Source organism: Oryx dammah, unplaced genomic scaffold (assembly GCF_014754425.2).
Source record: "Oryx dammah isolate SB20612 unplaced genomic scaffold, SCBI_Odam_1.1 HiC_scaffold_10, whole genome shotgun sequence".
In the NCBI taxonomy this organism is placed as follows: Eukaryota; Metazoa; Chordata; class Mammalia; order Artiodactyla; family Bovidae; genus Oryx; species Oryx dammah.
In genome coordinates this window covers 70,563,622-70,590,661 of record NW_024070194.1, presented here as the reverse complement: position 1 = coordinate 70,590,661, position 27,040 = coordinate 70,563,622, and the positions used below count along the sequence as shown (strand labels likewise).

Sequence of the window (27,040 nt, the reverse complement as noted above, 5' to 3'; positions counted from 1 at the left end):
TGCCTGGAGAATCCCAGGGACGGGGGAGCCTGGTGGGCTGCCGTCTATAGGGTTGCACAGGGCTGGACACGACTGCAGCGACTTAGCAGCAGCAGTTTCAGTAAGAGCGCTGGGCAGTTCTGATCGCCCAGGAGGAAGTTCCTCATCAGTCTCTCCCTCAGCAGATTTATCAGTCACTGAAGATGTTTGTTCACTGTTTCATCAGTCGCAAAAGGGCGCTTTCTGAGGCTCTCACTCCTTCCACACGCAATTCTTCCATAAGGAGCGCGTCTCCTCCGTCAGTCATTTGGTTCTCATAACGTGCTGCTTGTCCAGAAGGTTTGTGACTCTTTAAAAAAACATCGCCCAAAGCCTTCCCCAGCACGAAACTTAGGATGTAAATTAAAATTCCAGGAAGAGGAAGAGATAAATTATTTTTTTCTGTGATTTAAGAAAAATGAGTGAGATGATACATTAAGCAAAGAACAATCTCGTTTACTCCTAACTTTCATGTCCTTCAGTAAGACACACTATGGAGAATTATTTCACAGACTACCCACCTCTGTAAATCCAATCAATACTGTGTCTATATGTTGAGCAACTAGCTTTTTGAGATTTGCATACATTATGAAGAATAGGAAAATGAGGAATTCCTAAACATCAGTATGTGGAGACTTTTAATCCAGATACTGAATCAAAGGCTGGCTTGAAATTGCCACAAAGCATCAGATTCTCTTTTAAAATCTATTCATAAAGTTGATAACATGGAGTGAGCTGACCAACAATTTTCCATCCTTAATTAGCAAAACAAAAAAGGAAATGAGGCATCATTTGCCCATGGCAATTTGTGTCTAAGAATAAACTTCCTTCTGCTAAGGGCGTATGAGACAAAAGTCAAAGGAACTTTAAACATTTCCTTCACCAAAAGAGACAATTAATTTTAAGAGACCATTTAGGTGTAACCTTAACAGGAACCACAAGGCAGAACTGATTCTTCTATTATTTATACTTACCAAGGGCAGGAATTTCAGGACTGACAGAGAGGTAGCAAACAGGGAAGTCTGTTCTTGCAGAAAGTCAGTTGTAGGTAAGAGAATACCTCCAACAGACCTGCTCATGTGGAAAAGGTGCTGGGAAAATCTCCAGGGGAGCGTGAAGAGTGCCAGCCTGTGTTCTCTAGAGTCGTCTCTCACTGATGATTACTGCTCAAGCACTAAGAGTGAGAGGTATGAAAATACCCTAGCTAAGAACTTGAGATCACAGGTGAGTCACAAGGACCTGCACTTGATACTGGGTCCACCTGTTATCTATGAGATTTGGGGCAGGTTACTGAGCCCTAGTTATCTCATCTGTAAAATGGATCGCTTTTCACTTTCATGCATTGGAGAAGGAAATGGCAATCCACTCCAGTGTTCTTGCCTGGAGTCCCAGCAACAGGGGAACATGGTAGGCTGCCATCTATGGGGTCGCTCAGAGTCGGACACGGCTGAAGCGACTTAGCAGCAGCAGTAGCAGCAGCAGCAGCAGGGAACCCCTCCATCTTTGAACCTTTATTGTGTTTTGTACAGGGCATTCTCTGTACTAGTTTGCTGTGATTATAAAGCAATGAGCAAAACAGCTTACATTTGCATTTATTTTCTATTTCATACCTGTCTGCCCTATGTTTTTTCTTATCCATTTCCTTTAAAGAAATAAATCTGTTGGAGAAAAAAAAGAAAGAAAGAAAGAGCATACTGGTTCCTTTGGGGAGGGTAAACCCTGACTGGGAAAGAGGCTAAGGGGACATTTTGGGGAGCTGAAAATACTCTACATCTTGACCTGAAAGTAACTGCTGAGTGTGTGTGTATATATATATGTATGTATGTAAAACTTCCTTAAGCTACACACATAAGGTTTATACACTTAATTCTATGCATACCCCAATTTATAAAAAAAATTTAAACTTGTTGAAAGTTGCATAGCACAAGAGCCTGAATAAGTAACTCCCAGGATGGAACATAGTATTATTTGTCAAATGGTCCTCTGTCTTAGGGTAAATCTTTCTGTGTGGGCATTTATACATTCAAGGTAATACTTGGTGGCATTACACAGTGTAATAGCTGGCAGAACGAGGTCCAGGGACAGAGGTCCAGGGAAACAATTTCTTGTGCAGCGTCCCTAAGTGTGCATGCTCAGTTGTGTCCGACTTTGTGACCCCATGGACTGTAGCCTCCAGACTCCTCAGTCCATGGAATTTTCCAGGCAAGAATACTGGAGTGAGCTGCCATTTCCTTCTCCAGGGAATCTTCCTGACCCAGGGATCCGAAACCAGGTCTCCTGCACTGCAGGCAGTCTGCTGCTTGGCAGGCAGATTCTCTGCCATCTGAGCCCCCAGGGAAGCCCTCCACACCCCTCAGCTCTAAGAAAGACGTCCTGTTGGCAGAGGTATGTTCACACTCGTCTCTCTAGCAGTGCTCCAGCAAACCCTAGATGAGTTCATCGTCGGCCAGGTGACACGGACCAGCTCTACTGTGGTTTTGGACCAGCAGCCATCATCTGGGAACTTGCCAGAAACACAAGTTCTTGTGCTCGTCCCAGAAACTTGGAGTCAGAAACCCTGCAGGTAGAACCCAGGGATCCGTGTTTTCACAAAGCTTCCCAGGTGATTCTGGGTCCTGCACAGACAATGGTAGTGTGCCTTTGACGTATGTGAGTGGGCGGCACTAGATTCTCTCTAACTTTCCAAGTTGACACAAATGAGATTTTACTCCCTTTACACTGTCAAGGGGAACAAGCCAGTCAGTCCTAAAGGAAACCAAACCTGAATACTCGCTAGAAGGACCAATGTTGAAGCTGAAGCTCCAATACTTTGGCCACCTGATGCAAAAAGCCAACTCATTAGAAAAGACCCTGATGCTGGGAAACACTGAAGGCAGAAGAAGGGGGCGATAGAAGATGAGATAGTTAGATGGCATCACTGACTCGATGCACATGAGTTTGAGCAAGCTCCAGGAGACGGTGAAGGACAGGGAGGCCTGGCATGCATGGTCCATGGGGTGGCAAAGAGTCGGACACAACTGAGTGACTGAACAGCAATGCTGTCAGGACGTACCTACCATTTCATGTTCCAAGTCTTTCTTGCTGAAATGGTCTTTACAATTGCCCTGAATTAATACCATTCATAGTTGAATGAAAGCACCAAGGATTAAAAAGTATAATTTCTCTCTTCATAATCAATTTGACTAGCCTCTTTGATATAAGCCATGAGAAAGGATAGTGTATTATTATTTTAGTTTCCTACTGACCTCTGATGTTTGCTAGTGCGTGATGAAAATTCATGAAGTTCCTCTAAATGGGCTTCTTTTATGTGCTCAAAGAGTGGGTTGATTCCCAACCGGGTTATTCACCAAGAAGCCCAGTTCCTGAGGTTGACCTCCACCCACTAAGTATCAGACAGTCAATGTGACTCAAAGAATTTTCCACTACCTATCAAAAAAAAAATATAAAGGCCCACTGGGAAAAATTCCAGAGAAGTATTTCTAGAACATAAAATCCTCTTTTTATTAGAGAAAGAAAAAAAATCAGTGAGGCTGCCCCTAATGACTGACCATGATCGAAAAGCAGAATAGTACTATTTAGCTTTTCTTGTGTGTGAACAGGGGTCCTGCTGCCTGCCGCAAAATCGGAAGCACAACGAGCTAATTTATTAGCAGGGCCCTCAGCAATCACGGGATGTGTCCTAAACATAATGAAGAGTGCAAGTGAACAGGTTGGGAGCAGACCAAGAGAATGAGAATCTGATGTAATTTTCTAATGAGAACCCACATATCCTGGCTTGCCCTGCTTCACACCCACTTGGTCAGGGCTAGCAGTGAACTTCATGATTCCTCTGAATTGGAGGAAGCTGTATCTTCTCATGCCATCTCCCTGTTTTCACCCAAGCAAGAGTGATCTTCTGCAAGATGACCTTCACGGGCACAGGACTGCCTCTAGGGCAACCCCTGAAGATGCACCGACTGGTCTGTCTCCACCCACTCTGCCCTGCTTCTCAGATCATCAGCATCCCCACAAGGCCTTCTTCCTGTCTGAAGTCCCATATTTTTTAACTGGAAAATATGTGTTTTTTAGAACCCATACAATATCAAGGGAAGTGGGCTCCAGGGTTTGATAGACTCAAAAGACTGACTTAACATCTCTGAGCCTTAGTTCCATGTCTTTTAAATCCACATCATAGAATCATGATCAGAATTAAATGACATCACATCTAAAAGGAACTAAGGATGGTGTTATTGCTAAGTTGTGTCCGATTCTTTGCTACCCCCTGGACTGTAGCCTGCCAGGCTCCTCTGTCCATGGGGTTTCCCAGGCAAGAATACTGGAGTGAGTTGCCATTCCCTTCTCCAGGGGCTCTTCCTGACTCACAGATCGAACCCGTGGCTCCTGGATTGCAGGTGAATTCTTTCCTGCCTGAGCCACCAGGGAAGTCCCACCAGACACACAATAAATGCTCAGTACCTACTAGCCCCCAGCCTCTTTCCCTCAAGAAGCACCTTGTTATTCTATCTAGGATGAAAGGCAACTCATGAGAAAAAAAAGACATTTTGTTAACATACAGTTTACATTTTCCAGTAAATAGCAGGTTTCTCTGTACCACTGAAAACTTAGTAAAAACAAATATTCATTATTGGGAGGGAAAAAAGGCACATCGTGTAGAACATTCATAACAGGGAATCCAACAATGTCTGGCTCAGTTCGTAAAGAATCTGCCTGCAATGCAGGAGACCCTGGGTTCGATTCCTGGGTTGGAAAGATCCCCTGGAGAAGGGATAGGCTACCCACTCCAGTATTCTTGGGCTTCCCTTGTGGCTCAGCTGGTAAAGAATCTGCCTGCAATGCGGGAGATCTGGGTTTGATCCCTGGGTTGGGAAGATCCTCTGGAGAAAAGCCACCCACTCCAGTATTCTGGCCTGGAAAATTCCATGGACACAGACATGACTGAGCGACTTTCACTTTTGCTTCACATACAGGGAACAACTCTTCCTCAAGAGTTCCCTGAAATTATATACAGAATTTGGCATGAAACTGTACATGTATACTTTTCTCCGGACAGATGTCTGTAGCTTTCACCAGATTCTCCAAGGAGCCCTCTTAAGGTTAAGAACCACACACACAAGTGCTATGAAGTATTCCTATCCTTGGGACTTCCCTGGTGGTCCAGGGACGAAGACTCCCAATGCATGAGGCCTGGGGTTCGAGTCCTGGTCGGGGAACTGGATCCCACATGCCACAGCTAAGAGTCTGAGAGCTGCAGCTAAAGCTTCCATGTGCCACAACCAAAACCTAGCACAGCCACATAAACAAATAAATAATTTTTAAAAATTCCTATTTTCCCCATCGATTCTATTTTGTATGATAAGACATTGTTTATTTTGCATAAAGGGTGAAAAGTACAGGATGTTATTTACAGACAAACATTCCCCTCCTAGACAACCACATGGGGGGAAAGGAAAGCCAGTTGCTATGTACAGTGTCTAAAGGTGAAAGAATTTAAAAGCAAAGAACCACAGTCAAGGTCATCAGCTGAACGCTACTCCCCTTTCGGTCAACTGATGGGGGATTTCCTGGCCTCTCTTTCCTGTGGGCCTTGGGTTTGCCCACTGTCAGGGAAAAGCAGCCAACACCTGGTGATTCTACAAAAGCATTTCCAAACACTGTCTCATTTCCCCTTGGAAAAGAGGTTAAACTGCCTGTGTTTGTTTATGTCACCTGCTCACCTGGGCTCCAGTGGGGAGATTTCTTCAACAGAGGGAATGAATAATTGGGCAACTACCCTCCTGCCATCGACAAAAAGACAAAGTCAGGCCAATCGGCAGAGTGTTAAGGGAAAAAGTGATGGGGATAGAATTACACCATGGCGGTGATGGTCAATAACACAGTAGCGCATATTTAAGAGTTGCTAAGGGAGCCGATCTTAAAAGTTCTCATCTCACACACACACACGAATTCTGTAACTGTGTATGGTGAGGGATGTCACCTAGGTTTACTGCGATCACCATTTTGCATCATATACAAATATCAAATCAGACATAGAAAACAAACTTATGGTTACCAAAGAAGAAAGGGGAGAGGGATAAATCAGGCGTTTGAGATGAACGTATATACTATAAAATGGGGTGTCTCCGATGGCTCAACAGTAAAGAATTTGCTTGCAATGCAGGAGATGTAAGTTTGATCCCTGGTTCAGGAAGCTTCCCCTGGAGGAGGAAATAGCAACCCACTCCAGTATTCTTGCCTGGGAAATCCCACAGACAGAGGAGCCTGGCGGGCTGCAGTCCAGAGGGTTACAAAAGAGTTGAATGCAACTTAATGACTAAATAGAAACAATATATATATAATAAATAATCAAAAGGGATCTCTATACTTAATATTCTATAATAAACTATATGGAAAAGAATCTGGAAAAGAACGTGTGTGCGTGCTAAGTCACTTCAGTCATGTCCGACTCTTTGTGACCCCATGGACCGTAGCCCGCCAGGCTCCTCTGTCCATGGCAAGAATACTGGAGTGGGTTGCCACGTCCTCCTCCAGGGGATCTTCCCGACTCGGGGATCAAGCCCATATCTCCTATGGTTCCTGCATGACAGGTGGATTCTTTACCACTGAGCCACTGGGCAAGTCCCGGAAAAAGAACAGATATGTGTATATGTAAACTGAATCAGTTTTATACACCTGAAACTGACACAGAGTTGCAAATCAAACACATGTCAATTAAAGAACAACACTGTTGTCAATTTTTAAACACTGCCCCCTCTAAGTTCTTCCAGGGCAGGGACAGTGGCGGTGGACATCTGTAGCACAGAGCAGGAACACGGTGAGGACGCGCTGTGAGCTCTTGGAACGTTTACCGTGGACACGGCTCAACACGTCGGCACATACTCGGGCAGGTGGACGGAGGGACCCTTCAGGAGGGTCATCTTGAAAGTGTTTTGATGGGTGTGGCAGTGCTCTAGTTGAAACCGGACACATGCTTCCACCTCTGGTTTCAGTCACACCTGTGGCAGACAGCGCCATTTGCCCGGACAACATCCCACCTCGTATAGCAAACTAACACAGCGGGGAAAAGGAAGAAGCAGAGTGAGGTATCCTGAAGAAGAGGAGGACGCTCACCAGTATTAAGTGAAAGAGAGAAAGTCACCCTCCCGGGTGGCTCTGAGCCATCCTGTTCACAGCCAACTCCCACCCAGCTACAGCCGACGACCAAACAGACGAGATAGCGTGGGTCCCCTCCTATTAGCGTTAAAAACAAAATAAAACAGATCCTACTGTGGAGCCAAATGATTCATACATCAGTGATTTCTGCACTGAACAATGTTGGAAACCCTCGCATAACAGCCAGATTGCTTCCTGGCAAAGGTGCAGAGGCCACGCGGGGCCATACCCTTCCAGCTGCAGCCTGAAGACTGGGTCCCGGGGAGGGACACACACCAGCGGGGAACCGGAGCTGGGGGTGAACCATTAGTCACAAGGTAGCCTTTAATAGTGCAGGGTGGCCAGATTTAGCAAAGAAAAAGGATGCCCTGTCACATCTGAATTTCAGATACACCACCAGTGACTTTCTAGGATAAGCATGTCTCAGATACTGTACGGGACACATTGTTTACCTGGAGTTTCAAATTTAAACACAGCATCCCCTCTTTTATCTGACAATTCTGGAAAAGGGAGGGATCTACATTCTTGCAACGAGTCTTCTGGAACCAAACTCTGCCTCCGAATCCCTCCTTCACAACAGAATAAGAGCCACACCCAAGATCTGGAGAACTTAACCAACTTAAACCAGGAAGGTGGCGACAGAGGATGAGGTGGTTGGATGGCATCACTGACTCAAGGAACATGAGTTTGAGCAATCTCCAAGAGGTAGTGAAAGACAGAGAAGCTTGGCATGCTATATACGGTCAGTCCATGGGGTCGCAAAGAGTCGGACACAACTTAGCAACTGAGCAACAACAAACCAGGAAGGTGTTGAAAACCCAATGGCATCTTCATTGCTGACAGTTATTTATTCTTAAATTCTTTTAACAAATACTTACTGAGCACCCATTCTATGGCAGGCACCATGCTAGGTGCCTCCATTTCAATCCTCAGAGCCATCACAGCAAACGGCAGGGTCAGGAGGTTAACAGACCAAGCAAAAGGAAAGAAAAATTTGATTTTTAAACAGATTCAACCAACTCCTCACTGGTGTCTACGGATACACAAGACACGGTAGACACATACAAGTCTAGCCGGCAGTCAAAGGTGACTTGAGCTTGCAGGACTCAAGACTGGTCATTAATTTATCCTCAAAGACCCCGGCAGAGTCAACAATCTCATCTTCTAACATCAAAAGTAATGAAACTGTATTTTGGGTGGTTCTCTTCTTTCTAATGAAGCTTTCTTGGTTCTTAGGAATATTTTATGGGAAGCTGACCTAGGAGTGATACAATTAAAAAGCAAGCTGTAGGCTGAGTTCCTGGGCAGGTAAAGGATAAAGGGCACACATTGCTTGCAGAGCACTTGGTGGGGGCTGGCAGTGGGGGTAGGGGGGTGTGGGTATGGGTTCTAAAACCCTAAAACATAATTTTTCCCCCCAAAAAAAGATACAAGGAACTTACATACAAATCAGAAATACACCCACAGACATGGAAAACAAATTTAGGGTTACCAAAGGGGTAAAGGTGGGGTAAGAAGAAATAAAGGAAGAAATAAATTAGGAGTTTGGGATTAACATATACTACTGTAAATGGGCTTCCCCCATGGCTCAGACAGTAAAAAATTTGCCAGCAATACAGGAGACCCCAGTTTGATCCCTGGGCCAGGAAGATCTCCTGGAGAAGGGAATGGCAAGCCATTCCAGTGTTATTTCCTGGAGAATTCAATGGACAGAGGAGCCTGGCTGGCTAAAGTCCATGGGGTCGCAAAGAGTCAGACACGACTGAGCAGCTAAGCACACACAGTACATAAGGGAAAAGGATCTGAAAAAATAGACACACGTGTACGTATAACTGAGTCACTTTGCTGTGCACCAGAAAGTGACACAACATAGTAAATTAACTATACTCCAACTTTTAAAAATGGTTAAAAATAAATGAATAAAAGTAACTCATCTAAAAAAAAGCTGCTTCTATAGGTCAGGATCCTAATAGAGTTCATGTCCATACATTCTGCTGGGAGGTCCAAAGTAAGGCTCCTAACATTTACCAACTGTCAAAACCACCTGGCGTGCTTTGAAAAATGCAGCTGTCTGAAGAGAGACAGAAAGTGGATTAGTGGTTGCCTGGGGCTGAGGTTGGAACAGGGAGTGACTGCAAAGAAGCACAAACATCTTTTCGGGGTGATAGGAATGTTCTAAACTTGGATTGGGCTGACGGTTGCGCAACTTTGCAAGTGTACAAAAATCACTGAGTTACAAGACTTAAAATGAGTCAATTTTATGCTCAGCCTCAATAAAACTGCTTTTTTAAAAAAGCAAAGAACAGGACTTCCCTGGTGGTCCAGTGGTTAAGAATTTGCCTGCCAATGCAGGGAACAAGGGTGCAATCTCTGGTTTTGGAAGATCCCACATGCCCCGGAACGACTAAGCCGGTGAGCCGCAGTGACTGAAAACCACATGCCTAAAGCCCATGCTCCACAAGAGAAGCCACAGCAACGAGAAACCCGGACACCACCACTAGACTCATTCACGGCAACCAGAGAAAGCCAGACACAGCAATGAAGATCTAGCAAAGCCAAAGTGAATAAATACAAATTTTAAAAAGAAATAAGCAAAGAATATAAAGGATAGACTATGCAAGTCACAGAGCCACATCTGTTTAGTGGTAGGAAAAAATCTGAGCGTTATTCTTGAGCATTACAAATAAATAAATTAAAAGCATTCATAAAATTTTCAGTTTCTCGTAGAATAGACTCAGAATATCACACCTCAAAATACAGTTATCGAGGCCTCAACCTGGGTAAATTCTAATTCAAGTGTTTGAATGAGGATTCAGTCATCTGTTTTTTTTTTTTAACCTCTCCAGGAGACTCTAGGGTATAGCCAGGTTTGAGCATCACTGATATAAAGCTAAAGGAGATGAAAAAGGCAAGATACCTTATTTTTAATATCGTTTATCATTTTATTTTACTCTGAGCCATTAGGGATCTGATCATAAAAGAAAATTTTATGGCCCCAACCAGTTTTTTGTTTTGCTTTGGTTTTTTGGTGTTTTTTTTTTTTTTTGACTCATGGAAAGGGCAGTGATTCAGGTACCATAGGACCACAAGAAGTTTGAGATTTTAACCTAGAGAGTGAAGTAACCAGCTTTAAACCAATCACATGGGTGGAATATTTATCCAGGTTATAACTTAAGATCGTCAGACATCCAGGGATGTTCCAGAAAAGAATTAATTTCAAATACTCCTGTTCCACTGAGCCCCTAAATCATCAAGTTACTGAGGGAGAAGGAAGCAGGGTGACAGAAGAGAGAGAGAGTGAGGTCTTGCACTGAACACCAATTTGTAACCTGTTAGAGTTTGAACCACACACACAAGTTAACTGTTTTAATAATCCAGAAAGTAGAATGCTTTGACTTGCAAATTACATCTCATAGCACTGGCTTTCACATTGAGACAAAGTTCACTCATTTATGGTTCAATAGCCATGGGCCCAACACATCAGACAAGGAAACGGAGGCAAAAGTAGGTTCCACAGCTTTTAGGCTTTCTCTTCTTTGTATGGACCTAGGGGGAGACATGGAATCTGTATTCACACCCTAAGTATTTTACAAAAGCTCCCAGGGAGGGCTGTCCTAGAAGTCTGGTGTGCACAAGCTGAGTCTAGTAGCTAGCACACGGTCATTCTTCTCTAGAACTGCTTCCCTAACGATATCAGTGGGTCCAGTGGATAGAGATTTGCTCAGAGAGCACCCAGAAGTCTGACCTCAGAGGCCCGCGCTGGCTCCAGTCCACATTCACACGCTCGCAGCCCATGTCCTGGTCTCAGTTCTATTCTAGCTGCATCTCTGCCCGGGTGCTTTCGGAACGCACGCAACAACATCCAGGCACAATCACAGCATCCTGTGCCTGTGGCTCCTTCCTGCAGCGGCTGTTTTGCAGGAACAGAGGCAGCTGAGCTCTGGACCGACTGAGGAGCAAAAAGGGCCCCAGTCCACCGCACCTGGCCCAGGGAACGGCTTGTGAGATCTCTTGCTCTGTAAGGCCAGATATCTGGTCTGGTGCAAAGAGCCAGGAAAACAATTTTCTTAAAAATAAACAAATTCCCAGGAGATTGCTGGTCTGGAAACATTCCTCAGAGATTCCCACAGGCCCTGCTGATAAGCAGTGAGCAACTTTACAAACAACCATCAGGATTCAGACCTACCCCTTACAGGATGACCCACACACCACCACACAGACACATCTTGGAAGAGTCATGGTGGTTCTGAACCCGGCAGGACACAAGGCACTTCATTTCTACAGCAGGATAACCATCCTTCCCATGTGGGATAATTTCCTGATAAATTAAGATTAGGAAAAAATGAAATTTTAAAACATTCTTTGTGATTAGTTTAGGTGTGTGTTTTTTTCGTTTCTTTTTCCCTTTCCTTCTCTACTTTGCAGACACCTAATCAGCTACCTACTCTTTAAAAGGCATAGTGTTTAATACCGTACAGAGGGACTTTCCTGGTGGTCCAGTGGCTAAGACTCCATGCTTCCAATATAGGGGGCCTTGGTTCCATTCCCCGTCTGGGAACTAAGATCCCACATGCCACAATTAAGACTGGATGAAGCTAAATAAATAAATGATAAATATTAAAAAAAAAAAAACTATTACAAGGCGACAAAGTCCTGTTTCAAAATCATTTATGATCTAATAGGAGAGGTAAGATTTGCAGAGGAAAAACTAAATAGAAGGTAACTGTAATAACGCTGATGATTAAGATTTTACTCGGCACGAAAGCTTCTCAATGACCCTGAGAGATGGTTATAATCCTTATTTACAGATGTGTAAGCTGAGTCTCACAGGGCCCAAGTCATTTTTTTCAAGGATATTAACTCTTAACTGATCACAAATCCATTAACCCTACCCATGGTGACCTCAATGATCTAAGAATGATGTCTTTTATCTCATATCATTTCTGAATGTCAGGTCTCTTGACAATATCTTTAACTTTTTGATGAGATCTGGACAGATTGCAAACGCATTGCTTGGAGTTAACTTCTACCAAAGACCTGCATCCATGCTCCAGTCTTTGAGAGCAAACTACCTCTCTCATCCAGAATCGTTCACTGAACTGCGTGCTGGGGGCATAACTAGGTTCCATACCATTTAGTCTTCCCACCAACAGCTCCAGGTCTTCACTATTTTCTCCTCAAGTAAGATAAACGACATTCTCTTATTCCTCGTGTCAAGTCATTTCTCTTATCTCCTTGCAAACTCATCCCTAAATATTCTCATACGAGAAGGCTTCTTGGGCGACTCTGCACCCTCCTTGTAGTCACAGGGGATGAAAGCAGGTTCTGCATTTTCTGCGCTCTCTTATCACTCAGCCTTTCCCTGACCTCAGCATCACAGGTACAAAGTCTTGTCATTTTAACCCTGGTGCAATTTGGGGGGCACATCTGTTTCGTTATCCAACTTGACATTAGACCTTACAGATATATTTAGGATAAGGCCGAATGCAAGTGAATATTAAACTATTAGTTGACGTTAATATAGCAATTAAATTAGATTGAATTTTTCATGATCATCTCAGCAAAGAGTGCTACTTAAAAAATTAAAATATGAGGGGACTTCCTTGGTGGTCCAGTGGTTAAGAACACGCCTGCCAACCCAGAGGACATGGGTTCAATGCCTGGACCTGGAATGAAGATTCTACATTCCCTGGGGCAACTAAACCCTCAAGGAGCAACTACTGAAGTCCGCTCGCCCTAGAGTTTACCATCTACAAGAGAAATCCAAGTACCATAACTAGATAAAGCCCACACAAAGCAATGAAGACCTAGCACAGTCCAAAATTAATTAACTTTAAAAAAATTAAAATCTGAGAAAAACTCAAATTAAGAGATCCTGCTGATGAACACAAATGTCTGTGTCTAAATCAAATTTCCAGTACATATTTTTCTCTAATTTTAGAAAGAATATAGCACATTATTTAGATGTTTCTGTTAATGTTAAATGTTTGTTTTGATAACACAGTATTTAAAAATAAGGTAAAATAAAACAGTATTAGAAAATGACCCATCATCCCTCACCCATAAACAATGATTTTATATGACTTCCTGTGGTGCTTCCCAGCAAGGACAAGGCTTCACAGTTACCATATTTAACATTAAAGTGTACATACAAACGTGTCTCTTTTTTCCTTATCATATGACGAATTGTTTTTACAACCCCAATTTACTAATCACATCCATGTACTTGAATATTTAGGATGAAGGAATGCTTTTGCTACTACAAACATTATCAAACACGTTCATATATATAACCATCCCAACATTTTAGATGTCTCACCAGGGGTAGATTCCCAGAAATGACACAACCGTGAGAGATGATTAGAACATGGTAAAATCTCCTGATACAGCATGGCTTAAAAAAAAAGGCATTATTGGGACTTTACTGGTGGTCCAATGGTAAAGTATCTGCCTTGCAATGCAGAGGACATGGGTTTGCTCCCAGGTCAGGGAACTAAGATCCCACATGCCTCGGGACAACTAGAGAGTCTGTGGCCACCGCAAAAGATCCCCTGAACTGTAATCAAGACCCGATGCAGCCAAAGAAATAAACTTGTCTTTAAAAATGTACAGGGCACTGTCTTTGCTTGGCTGCTATCCTTCAGATCCTTGCTTCACCCTGGGCCTGGACGGCAGGGGCGCCATCTGCTTTAACGCCGGGACACCTGAGCACACCGGCCAGCACCTCTCACCTGGGCCCCGGCCGCTGCCCCTCTGCCGGCTGTTCTGCAGCCCCAGCACCTCCAGCTCCGCGATGCCTGGCCTCTCCAGCACGGTCACCTCCACCGTCAGCCGCCCCACCAGCTGCTGGGGTCGCACACTGACCACGTGCTCGTACTTCCCCAGCCGTCTCTGCAGGAGCTCCTCGTAACTCAGGAGGAAGGCAGCCTTGTCCTTGCTGGGAAGCACCACAGAAGCTCTGAATGTCTCCGTCCCCTTCTCCCTGGAAGGAAGAGAAAAGGTGACGGAGGACTGGAGAAAGCCAGGTGCCCTCAAGTGCAAGACGGTCCTAGCCAAGCGCTGAGTGAGAACCCTCAGCATTCCCTACCAGCAAGCCACCAGCCACTGCAGCCGTCCCCACGATGCACCCTGAGGGGTTTCAGGATGGAGGGAAATAGGAGCCTGACCTAAAGTTAGTTATAGGTTACAGTTCTTAAGGTGCATACCTAAGGACTCGTGTCAATGAGCCCAGACTCTCGCACCTTCCCATACGCAGAAAAGCACTAAAACCATTCACCCGAGACATCTGGATTTTTTCTGATTAGCAGCCATGTTCTGATGTTCGACTACATTTATTTTTTCAGTAGACCCTCCTCCATATCCTAGTCCTCCCTTACTGCTCTGGAACAGTCCCTCAGAGCTACCTGAGAGATGGTCTCCAGGGCTATAGTCCTCAAAAATGCCTCCAAGAAAACATAATCCTCAACTTCCAGGTGGTACGTAACTTTTCCAGTCGACATTAGAAAGAAAAACTAGAATTTAGCTTTGGGAGGAGAAGCAAACGCCTGCACGAGAGGAAGGTTACATGGGTCCGAGGAATCCTGAAGAGCAGAGAGTTCAAAGACCACGGAACCCTTCTATTTCTTTCTCCCTGACGCAGACCCGAGGGGGCAAAGGGGAAGATGACTGACACAGGTGACCTCAAGGAAAGACACACAGGGCCTTCCCTGGTGGTCCAGTGGTTAATACTCTGTACTGCCAACACAGGGCTGCCAGTTTGATCCCTGGCCCAGGAACTGAGATCCCACATACCACACGAGGCGTGACCAAAATAAATCTGTGATCCAACTAAACATAACTGTGGCATGATTCTGAACAATTTGTGAAGTGTGAAAAAAAATAACAATAATCCTCATAAAGCCCACACCATTTTCTCTAGATCTTGTGATCGTTTTTCTTCAAAAGGAACAGATAATTTTTTCAACTGGTCTAGCAGAGAAGGAAACAAATCTTAGTATACTAGGTGGCTCTGCAGTTAATGTTATTTACAGTCATTCAAAGTGAATTGACTTATTGGTCTTCAATGTTTGGATTCAGTTTATAGACTAAGAATTCAAATACCATGACAGATCAGAATTTAAATGTTGATAATTCTGACAATGCAAAAGTAAATGATTAAGTAGGAAAAGAAAAGGTCGGGTGACATGCAGGAGAGAGAATACTACCATTGAAGAGAACAGGGCTCATCTAGGATGGTATAATTCTGCTTATACTGAAGAAGAAAAAGAAATAATACAAAAATTTGGAACGCGGAGAGGAAGTGGGAGTATTATAAATCTGCTGAATCCTCTTTCTTTGCAGCAGAGAATCAACAATAAACATCTGATTTTTATCAAGAAAATTTTTAAAAAACAAGACTATAGTCAAAGTTATGGTTTTTCCAATAGTCATGTACAGATGTGAAAGTTGGACCATAAAGAAGGCTGAGTGCCGAAGAATTGATGCTTTCAAATTGTGGTGCTGGGGAAGACTTTTGAGAGTCTCTCAGAGAGCTGGGAGATCAAAACAGACAATACTGAAGGAAATATTCATTGGAAAGACTGATGCTGAAGATAAAGCTCCAATACTTTGGCCACCTGATGAGAAGAGCTGACTCACTGGAAAAGACCCTGAAGCTGGCAAAGACTGAGGGCAAGAGGAGAAGGGGGCAGCAGAGGATGAGATAGTTGAACAGCACCACTGACTCAATGAACATGAGTCTGAGCAAACTCTGGGAGATAGTGAAGGACAGGGAAGCCTGGTGTGCTGAAGTTCATGGGGTCACAAAGAGTTGGACATGACTTAAGTGACTGAACAAGAGCAACAAGCATAATATTTAGAATAAGGGAAGTAACTACCATAAAACTACAGAAATATCAGAAGTGGATCTTTTTAGGACGTGAGAACTGCGAAATGGGGGTGAGTGGGTTTTTGATCATAAACCCTTAGCTACTGTATTGTTAACCAGTTATATTATAGATTATTAATACGGTAAAAATAAAAAGATAAATCCTTGAAACAGGGTGAAAACAAGATGAGAAGTCAAAGAGGTAGAAAACTTGATACTTGGCTGTAGTGGACTTTTAATTCCTGAATTCAATGGTGAAGTGAAGTGAAGTCACTCAGTCGTGTCTGACTCTTTGCGACCCCTTGGACTGTAGCCTACCAGGCTCCTCCGTCCATGGGATTTTGCCAGGCAAGAATACTGGAGTGGGGTGCCATTTCCTTCTCCAGGGGATCTTCCCCACCCAGGGACTGGAACCCGGGTCTCCTGCATTGTAGGCAGACGCTTTACCGTCTGCGCCACAAGGGAATTCAATGGTACTTACCCATTATCTTCTATGGTTTTATTCCTCTTCTCTTTAACCTTATCACCATTTCTCTTTTCTCTCTCTGTAATTTCTCCCTGATACACCGTGTCTCCAATAAGCCTGAAACACAAGAGACAGCTGTGTTGACTTAAGAGAATGAACTTAGGGACGTCGAGGGTAGAGATAGGAGGAGGAATAGTTAGGGCGTTTGGAGGGGACATGTCCATGCTGCTGTAGTAACTGGATAACCAACAAGGACCTACTGTATAGCACCGGGGACTCTGCTCAATGTTATGTCTCAGCCTGGATGCGAGGAAAGTTTGGGGGAGAATGGATACATGTATATATATGGCTGAGTCCCTTCACTGTTCTCCTGAAACTATTATAGCATTGTTAACCAGCTATACCACAATACAAGATAAAATGTTTAATTGAAAAGAAAAAAAGAGAGACAGCTGTGCTGCCAGCCTGCCAAGACGAACTCAAGCATGGATCTCATAACCATGACAACCCTAGAAAATATTTTTGTTTGCCTCTTGGATATGCACTGGGAATGCATTCCAGACTAGGGCACTACCCTTGCATCACTCATTTCATTCTAGGGCAAATTTCAACAGGTCCACGTGTTAAGAGCCAACCCATGGTGTCTCTGATTCTCCAGGAGGAACACAAAAGACCTGCTCAAACAAACTTCCAAGAAGATGCACCAACTAGAATCCTGCCCAGACCTAACATTAAACCCACACACCTATTTTGCATCTCTTTACCTCTTAGTTCAGATGAAAAGAAGAAATATACGATATCTAGTTATCAAAGGTTTATCATGCTGGCTGGTCCTTCAGATGTCAGCTTCAACACTGACTCCTCTGAGCCACCTCCCCAACTCCCCGACCTAAAAGAGCCCCTCAGTCTTACTTGTCATCTCTATGGCACTCACGACTGTCTGAAGGCAATCTCATTATTCATCTGTTTGCTTATTTGTTTCTCCCCAGAGGGATTTCTAGAGCAGAGCAACACTCATCTTTTTCAAAGAAGTAGACCAATCACCTTGAAGTGTGCCTGGCCTGGGGTGGGGAGCCATTTGTTGGAGGGAAAGAAAGAGGAAATGAAGGGAAGGAAAGAAGAGAGGAATGGGACGAAAGAAGAGACAATAAAAAGGAGGAAAGGGGAAATGGGGATGCAAAGAAGAAGGCAGAGGGGAGGGAATCAACCTTCTTTCCCATGGACAGTCCTTTGGGTTGAGAATGTATATATTCTCAGGGTCAAAGGCTGTGGTCCTCACAGCATCTCAGGCTCCCCCTGACCACTCTACAGAGAAATCTTCATTCCAGGGTTCACCTACACAGTGAAGTTAGTGATGAAAGCTGCAGCTGGAATCTGCATCTGAAACGTGACTTCCTGGTCCTCAGACCCTCTGTTGAGCATCCTACACGCAACTGTGGTGAAGGCATAACGGGAGATGATGGTAGACTTCACCGAGAACTCCGTCATCAAGGGTTTGGTTTTCTGTTGGAATCAGAACACACAGTATGCTGTGCACTGGAAACTATCACAACACTGTAATCAACCATACCTTCAATTTTTAAAAAACACAGTATTTTCCACACACATAGCCCACAAAAGCATGATTCAACCATTTGGGGTTAGGGGTGGTCTTTATTTTCTGTAAGAGAACATCATCTTCAATTTGGAAGTCCTTGAACTTGTGATTGTTTTCTTTCTTTATCTTGTCCTGAGTTCCTGTGATTTTCCCCTTCACTTGTAAGAAAACCACAGCTGAACAAGTACATGACAGAGAAACAACCTGCTTAGCCCAGCTTTAAGAAATGAACCCAGTAGGGACGGATAAATTAGAGACTGGGATGAACATATACCTGAAAATGAAAGTGAAAGGCGCTCAGCTGTGTCTGACTCTTTGTGACCCCATGGAATATACAGTCCATGAAACTCTCCAGGGCAGAATACTGAAGTGGGTAGCCTTTCCCTTCTCCAGGGGGACCTTCCCAACCCACGGATCGAATCCAGGTCTCCTGCATTGTAGGCAGATTCTTTACCAGCTGAGCCACCAGGGAAGCCCAACACATACACACTATTATGTATAAAATAGGGATTCCCAGGTGGCGCTAGTGGTAAAAACCTGCCTGCCAATGCAGGAGACCTGGGTTCGATCCCCGGGTCGGGAAGATTCTCTTGGAGGAGGGCATGCAACCCACTCCAGTATTTTTGCCTAGAGAATCCCATGGACAGAGGAGTCTAAAGGGCTACAGTCCATGGGGTCAAAAGAGTCGGACACGACTGAGCGACTTAGCACACACACATATATATAAAAGAGATAATCAACCAGGACCTACTGTAGAGTACAGGGAACTCTACTCAACACTCTCTAACAATCTATATGGGAAAAGAATCTGAGAAAGAATGGATATATGCATGTATATAACTGAATCACTTTGCTGTACACCTGTAACTAACACAACATGGTAAATGTACTTCAAAAAAATTTTTTTTAACTGTAAAAAAAAACCCAGACACATGCAAGTTTTCCAATTTAACAGAGTTAATTTTGCTTAAAGAATTTAATAAATTATTGGACTTTGATAAGTATGTGAAGCACATAACACTTTTATAAATTTTTAGATCACATTTCTAGGATCACTAAATTGATCACAAGATCAGAGCATGCCTAAAGAAATTCTCATACTTCCAAATTAATTTCAATATCCACTTAGAGAAACTATACTGTGGGGTTTTTCCATCCAGATGACAATCCCACTATTATCCAATGAGAATCAACACTGAGCTCAAGAAAGTATTTGAGGGAATTAGAACCCAAAAAAAGGAAAGTGTATGCTAACTACATTTATCCCTAAAGCTTCTGATAAAGGGCAGTAGCTAGAAAGTGCAAATTTAAAAGCTGGTTAAAACTATTCACTGTTCTCTGTGCATCCATAATATGTGTATATGCTTCTGTCTCATTGTATTGTAATTTTAGCAAAGTGTCTTCATCACAAGCATTGAGCCAGGCCAGAGTAGGGGTGGGGTTGAAGGCAGAGTTTTGGAGACTATTCATCCAGTGGCTGAACTTCAAGTAGAAAAAAAAAAAAAAAATCTAACTGCATTTGGAAGATTTTCACCTAAAAAGAAAAGAAGTTCTCTCATTTGGTCTGAGAAGGAATTATTTCAAAACAACAGTTCTCAAGATGTGGTCCACAGATCAGCAACAACAGTATCACCCAGAAACTTTTGTTAAAAATGCAGAAACTTTAACACATATACGTGGAATCTATAAAAATGGTACTGATGATCTATCTGCAGGGCAGGAATGGAGAAGCAGACACAGAGAAGGGACTTGTAGACACAGTGGGTAAAGGGGAAGGTGGGACGAATTGAGAGATTAGCACTGACCTATATACTGTACCGGGCTTCCCTGGTGGCTCAGCTGTCAAGAATCTGCCTGCCAATGCAGGAGACCCCGGAGAGGCAAGTTTGATCCCTGGGTTGGGAAGATCCCTTGGAGGAGGAGATGGCAGTCGACTCCAGTATTCTTGCCTGGAGAATCTCCATGGACAGAAGAGCCTGGTGGGCTATAGTCCACAGGGTCCCAAAGAGTCGGACACGACTGAAGCGACTTAGCCTGCACATATACACTACCGAGCATGAAACAGACAGCGAGCGGGAAGCTGCTGAAGAGCACAGGGTGCTCAGTTCGGTGCTCTGTGATGACTAGAAGGGTGGGATGGGAGGGTAGGAGGGAGTCTCAAGAGGGAGGGGATACATGTATACATACAGCTGATTCACGTTCTTGTACAACAGAAACTAACACTGTAAAGCAATTATCCTCTGGTTAAAATATAAAATATTTTAGAAGAAGAAATGTAGTTTCTCGGACTCCACCCCAAACTCACAGAGCAAATCTCAGGGGGCCAGGCCAGCAATCTGTGTTTCAACATGCCCTCTAAGGGACTCTAATGTTCGAGAAACACTTTTTAAAATTAATATCGCTAGATGACACTTCATGTATTTCTGCTATAGCCCTATAATATCCAGAGAAGGCAATGGCACCCCACTTCAGTACTCTTGCCTGGAAAACCTCATGGATGGAGGAGCCTGGAAGGCTGCAGTCCATGGGGTTGCTGAGGGTCGGACACGACTGAGCGACTTCGCTCACTTTATAATATCTCTAAATTGAGAGGGCTTCCCAGGTTGCTCCGTAGTAAAGAAACTGCCTGTCAAGAATGAGACACAGGTTTGACCAGTGGGTCGGGAAGACCCCCTGGAGAAGGAAATGGTGACCCACTTCAGTATTCTTGCCTGGGAAATCCCATGGACGGATTTCCGTCCTGGTGGGCTATATATAGTCCATGGGGTTGCAAAGAGTTGGACACGACCTAGCAACTAAATAACAATATAAATAGAGAGGGCTTGAATAAATCACCAAAGTTATGTCTTCTTTTGAGATCCAAGAATATAAAGCAAAGCCAAAAGTAAGGAATAAAGCTTTGGATTTTAGGAAATTACTCCTGAAATCAGGAATAACTGACAACAAAATATTCTTTACGTACATCTGGTCTCTTCAGGACAAAATCTGTTGCATGACGCCATGGTGTCTGGAGAGAATTTGACACAACAGTAAAAACTGCACACCCTCTTTGTCTCTTTAGATGTTTGAGTTTACAACCCTGCTTTCATTGGGAGTTGCCCTTGAGCTGCGCTTAGATATTGGGTTAATTATTCCAAACTCTACGCTCTGTCTGATCATGACACATTTTACTGGTTTTGTTTTGGGAACTAGACTTCTGCATATTAGAAACACTCCTGAAATGAAGAAGTTATAGTGTAAGCTGCAAAGACAATATGAAGAAAAAGAAACTCAAGTCCAATCCTGTCGCTTAACCAATGTAAGATCAGGATAAGGTTCTTGCCTCCAGTCACACAGCGGGAGCTAAGAAATCCAGAGTAAAAAGAAATGAGCTACCAAGTCATAATAAGACACGGAAGAACAATACAATGCATATTCCTAAATGAAAGAAGTCCACGTGAAAAGGCTACATACTGTATGACTCCAACCCTACAACGTTCTGGAAAGGGCAAAATACGACTATTGCAGGGAGGGGCAGTCTGTGAACTGTCGAGCCCAGGATTTCTAGGGCAGTGAAAATACTCAGTTTTGTTGTTGTTTAGTTGCTAAGTCATGTCCCAACTCTTTGTGACCCCGTGGATTATAGCCCACCAGTCTCCTCTGTCCATGGAACTCTCCAGGCAAGAATACTGGAATGGGGAGCCACTCCCTTCTCCAGGGAATCTTCCCAAGCCAGGGATCGAACCCTGGTCTCCTTCATTGCAGGTGGATTCTTTACCATCTGAGCCACGAGGGAATATCAAATTCATGTCCATGAGTCAGCGATGCTATCTGACCATCTCATCCTCTGCCGCCCCCTTCTCCTTTGATATGATAATGATGGATGCATGCCAAGTCGTTTCAGTCATGTCCGACTCTGTTTGACCCTGTCGACTGTAGACCGCCAGGCTCCTCTGTCCATGGGATACTCCAGACAAGAATACCAGAGTGGGTTGCCATGCCCTCCTCCAGGGGATCCTCCCAACCCAGGGATCGAACCTACATGTCCCTCGTCTCCTGCATGGGCAAGTGGGTTCTTTACCACTAGTGCCAGTTGAGAAGCTCCAATGATGGATACATGTCATTAAACACGTGTTCAATCCCATAGAATGTACACCACCAAGAGTGAACCCTAAGGTAAACTATAAACTTTGAGTGATTATGATGGGCCAATACAGGTTCATCTTTGGTTAAAAATGGCCCACTCTAGAGAATGATGTTGCCAATAGCAGAGGTGATGCCTGTATCAGGGGAGGAGTACATAGGAAATCTGCACTTTTTTCTCAACTTTGGTTTAAACCTGAAGCTGCTCTAAAAAGTAAAGTCAAAGTCTTAACGATACTTTAAACAAAACCCAGCGTAAGAATCGGGAGTCCCTAACCTCCAATCCTGCCTCTTCTGTTAAAGGACTGCAGAAGCTGGCTGGTCAAGGCTTTCACAGCGGTCACTGTTAGACAGCCAGTAAAATACAAAGCTGCCAAAACATCCTAAGTACAACGCTGATTTAAAAGTTACCTGTGACCCTCAGAGTTATCACCCCATCAAATCACGAACACTCCAGACAAAGCAGGGAGCTGAATGCTTTCTACACTGGTGTCATCCGCTGACATTTCCCCCCAGTTTTTTTCTTATCAATTTATCACTTCTTTACACAAAAGTTGAGTACTAACATAGAAAAAAATCTTGTTAAGTTTACGTTTTTGATAAACAGAGAGGACAGTTCTAGCATTCTGAACAAAGCTGAGCTTCTTTTGTAGAGGGTCTCTGCCCTGTACTGTTTCTGATGTAATGAAAGATCGGCTACACTCGGTACCCTTGAGACTATCTTTGATGTCACTCTGATTTGGTCTCATTTATGAGATAATGATCAGTTAGAATTTCACTGCGACTAAAATGTGACAACGCACAGTTCACGGCTCATGGCCCCAAGAGACGGGCTGAGAAAAGTTTCAAGAAACTATTTTAGTGTTACTGCGCCTGCCTTGTTACTGGTTTCCCACAGGAGGCTGTGTTATTGACACGAACACCCCTTGTCTGGCCGTGATGGCACTGTCTGCTGAAAATCTATTAACATCAATTATGCACTCCTGTATCCCCATCCCCGAAAGCTTTCCCTCCCTTCCCGTGCCCCTCTTGGACTGCAAACACGTGGAAAAGAGGGCTCATGACTTTTTTTTTTTCCCCAGGAACAGCTCTCAGCATGGAGTCAAAATCAAAACCAATTGTAAAACTGAGTTTTCTGAATCTCGACCAATTAAAGAAAAATATATATCCTCTCCAACAGGAAATGGTAATAAATAGCATTTAGTGTTAAGTGCAACTCTATATTCTAGGATGGATTGGGAAGAAACATTAACATACAACCTGTTCTCTCAAGGTGCGGTGGGAAGAAAGTGCAAAAAAAGAGGGAGAAAACACAGGAAGATACTAGGAGGCATATGTATTTATTTATCGGTTAGAAGACTTTCCACAGTCCAGAAGGAGGAGCAAAACAGTGAAGACCGTAGGAGTAAGAAAAAGCTTTTTAAAGAGATATAGAATTTGGATGGAGTGAAAGAGAACAAAACGAAATTCTAGAAACATAAAAGACACAGAAACAAGAATAAACCAGAGCCCACTCCTGGCATGAGAACAGAGCAGTTTAGTTAAGAGGAGGGCGCGTGGGGTGAAGAATATTGGCAGGGTACATAAAATCGTAAGATGAACCACCCCAAGGACAAGCACAGAACCTGGAATGGCAGAGGTTTACAAAAATGTGTCGTAGAAGAAAGGATATAAACGGTGGCCTCAACCTCTGCCAAAGCACAGTGCTTAAAAATCCAAAATGCTTTCCATATTTGTATTCGACTCAGTATTTTGTTTAGGGATGTGGGCAGAAACCAAGCCTTCCTGCGACATAATAATTTCTTCATTATTTTTCCCTACAAAAGCTAAACAGATGGAAAAGTGTTCTGAGGCAGGGAGGGTCTTAATTAGTCAGGGATCAGAGGTTTCCGTGTGACTCATGTGAGCCGTTTAAGATCAAGCCACACAGAAGACATCCCGAATCACCCACGATGCCAACTGGAAAGGTGACCGGGAGTGTCTGCCATGGGTATTGCCAGAAGCCAGGCCACTTCCCAGAGGATTATCCTCCTGCTGTTTTATTCTGGGCTAACAATTGTTCCTCAACCACTAGAATAAATCATCTCAGAGGTGGAAGAGAACCTCAGAAACCACCTCATCTACTCCCCCACTTGATGGAGCTTGGCAGTTGGCTGGCTCCAAGTCCAGAGAGGAAACTGAGGTTGCTCAGCTGTTTTTGACTCTTTTCGACCCCATGGACTGTAGCCCATCAGGCTCCTCTGTCCATGGAATTCTGCAGGCAAGAATACTGGACTGGGTTGCCATTTCCTTCTCCAAGGGATCTTCCCAGCCCAGAGATTGAATCTGGGTCTCCAGCATTGCAGGCAGACGCTTTACCATCTGAGCCACCAGGAAAGCCCCAAGTCCAGAGATCTTAACTATTAATAAACCTCAATGCTGCTGCTGCTTCTTTTTTTAATGCTTCTTCTTATCTAGAAAAAGTTCATGCTGCTATTACATGAAGCAGAAGACCTCCAGACACGGCACCTCCCTGAGGACTGTATTTACCACCTTGGGGAAATAACTGCCCCTCTGTAGACAGAGGGTGCATCAGCTCTGAATTGCCTATTTACAGTAATACATTCTATGGCGTGATATTTCACTTTGTTTAGAGAGGAAACACAGCAGGCAATTATCCCCTATATTCAGAAAAAAAAATTTCTATAATCTTTTAAGATAAACCATAATGGAACTCTCCTGGTGGTCCGGTGGTTAAGACTCTGAGCTTCCAGTGCAGGGGATGTGGGTTCAGTCCCTGATCGGGGGACTAAGATCCTGCATGCCCACGTGAGTCGTTTAAAAACATAGAGGACTCATTCACTTTTTTGTGGCCAAAAAAAAAAAAAAATTTAAAGATGAACCAAGATGTTGGGAGTAAGGAGATACATACATTACTAGCTCTCAGTGAAGTAACAGTGCCAGCCCCATGCTACCTGCTGAACTGACTGTATTTTCTTTTCTATATCCCTTTTTGTTAGCACCAAGAAAAATAGTAATGTTTTAATACTTAGAAATACTACAGAAAAATTAAATTACTGAAAACTGGGATTGTAGTCAGCATACAAATATTAATATATAGGTCATATTTATAGATTATAAAGTGCTTGTTACTACATTTTATTAGCTGTGTATACTGATAGAGTTGCTGTTGTTTAGTCACTAAGTTGTGTCTGACTCTTTGCGACCCCATTGACTATAGCCCACTAGGCTCCTCTGTCCATGGGATTCTCCAGGCAAGAATACTGGAGTGGGTTGCCATCCCCTTCTCCAAGGGATCTTGCTGGCCCAGGGATCAAACCCACATTGCCTGCATTGCAGGCAGATTCTTACCACTTAGCCATCAGGGAAGCCCTATATTGACATTACCTTCTAAAGAAAAAAAGTGAATGTTTAGGCTGAGTGTAATTTTAAAGATTAATAAGACAGGGACTTCCCCGGTGGTCCAGTGGTTAAGAATCCACCTTCCAATGCAGGGGATGTGGGTTCAATCCCTGGTCAGGGAACTAAGATCCCACATGCCGAGGGGCAACTGAGCCTGGTACACTACAATGAAAAATACCAGGTGCCAATACAGCCAAATAAATAAATATTTTTTTAAAAAAACTTAATACAGTAGAAGAGGTAGGTTTCTGCTGAGTATGTTATTGAGTTACGCTGGTAGCAGTAGGGGTGGGGTGGGTCTTTTGTATGTCCTTTCCATTTGTCTTCTGGGGTAGGAGTAGGGATTGTGTGCCTAATTCACAGGACATCAATTTTACGTTGTCATATTATTTTCTATATTCTTGATGCTCCGGCATCTGGGGATTTGACCTTGGAGAGGTTGCTCCACCCCTCCCAGGGTCAGCTGATTCCTGGAGATAGCAAACGTTGCCCTGTGAGCACAGATTCAAGATACAACCACTCAGTAACAGCACCACCCCCATCCCAGCCACAAACTTTGCCAAGCCTTTGCACACCAGCCAATATTCCCCCTGCCCCAAATCACCCCATGGTCAGATGCTGTAGCCCAGAGCCTGCCAAGATTATTTCAGCTATCCAGTCCTACAGTCCATGGGGTCACAAAGAGTTGGACACAACTGAGTGACTAAACCACGACCCCGTCCTATGGTTACTCGGCACACCTAACCTGACTCATCAATTCCTTCCTGCAAAAACCCCAATAAAGGCTCCTGGCCATGCTCTCCCCTCTGACCCTGCTGCCCCAAGTGACCTGGTGCTTCTCTCCGTGGCCCTGGATGCCGCTCGTCCCCGGGGACCTGTGAGTGTAAACCTCCTCCTTCGTGACGGTCATTTCTGTGTCTGCGTGTCTCACCACATCCGCTCAAAACAAATCTTAGCTGCAAATTTTAGAATCTCTGCTACAAAGGGGATGCCAAGACGTGGCTCTGCCATCGGGACAGCAAATTATTCTAGGAAAACCAGGCCAGTAGTTGTCGAGCACCAGGGAGACTCCGACAAAAAAATACTCCTGCTTTTCAAAAGGTAAACACTGCTGGTATCTGTGATAGCAGAGTGCTTCCTTAAAAGGGTATCTAATTAATTCAGAATAAAATCAAAGCATGTCCCGGAGGGGTCCATGAGCTGGGAGTGATAGGAAGATCTCAGCTGTTGCCACTACATCCTCTTCATTAATCAGAGTAGAGAACGTTCAGATTAGTGTGGTACAGCTAGAACGTGAAATACAAGGAAACTTTGGGTAAACTAAGGCTACAGAGGCAGGCAGGAGCCAGATCACGGAGTGGGGGTGGGGTAGGGGGTGGGCTTAGACATCCTCAGAGTTAATCTGACAGGTGATACAAAG

General features: G+C 43.9%; 1 protein-coding gene across 1 annotated transcript in view; it reads right to left on the bottom strand.

Moving 5' to 3' along the window:
• ITIH5 (inter-alpha-trypsin inhibitor heavy chain 5) overlaps window positions 1-27,040 on the bottom strand; it is an 86,797-nt gene that overhangs the window by 42,366 nt on the left and 17,391 nt on the right. Inside the window, exons 3-5 of the mRNA XM_040248244.1 lie at window positions 17,839-18,002; window positions 16,515-16,616; window positions 13,899-14,149 (exon numbers count right to left, since the gene is read on the bottom strand). Coding sequence (XP_040104178.1) covers window positions 13,899-14,149; window positions 16,515-16,616; window positions 17,839-18,002 — 517 coding nt within the window. The remainder of the gene's footprint in view (window positions 1-13,898; window positions 14,150-16,514; window positions 16,617-17,838; window positions 18,003-27,040) is intronic.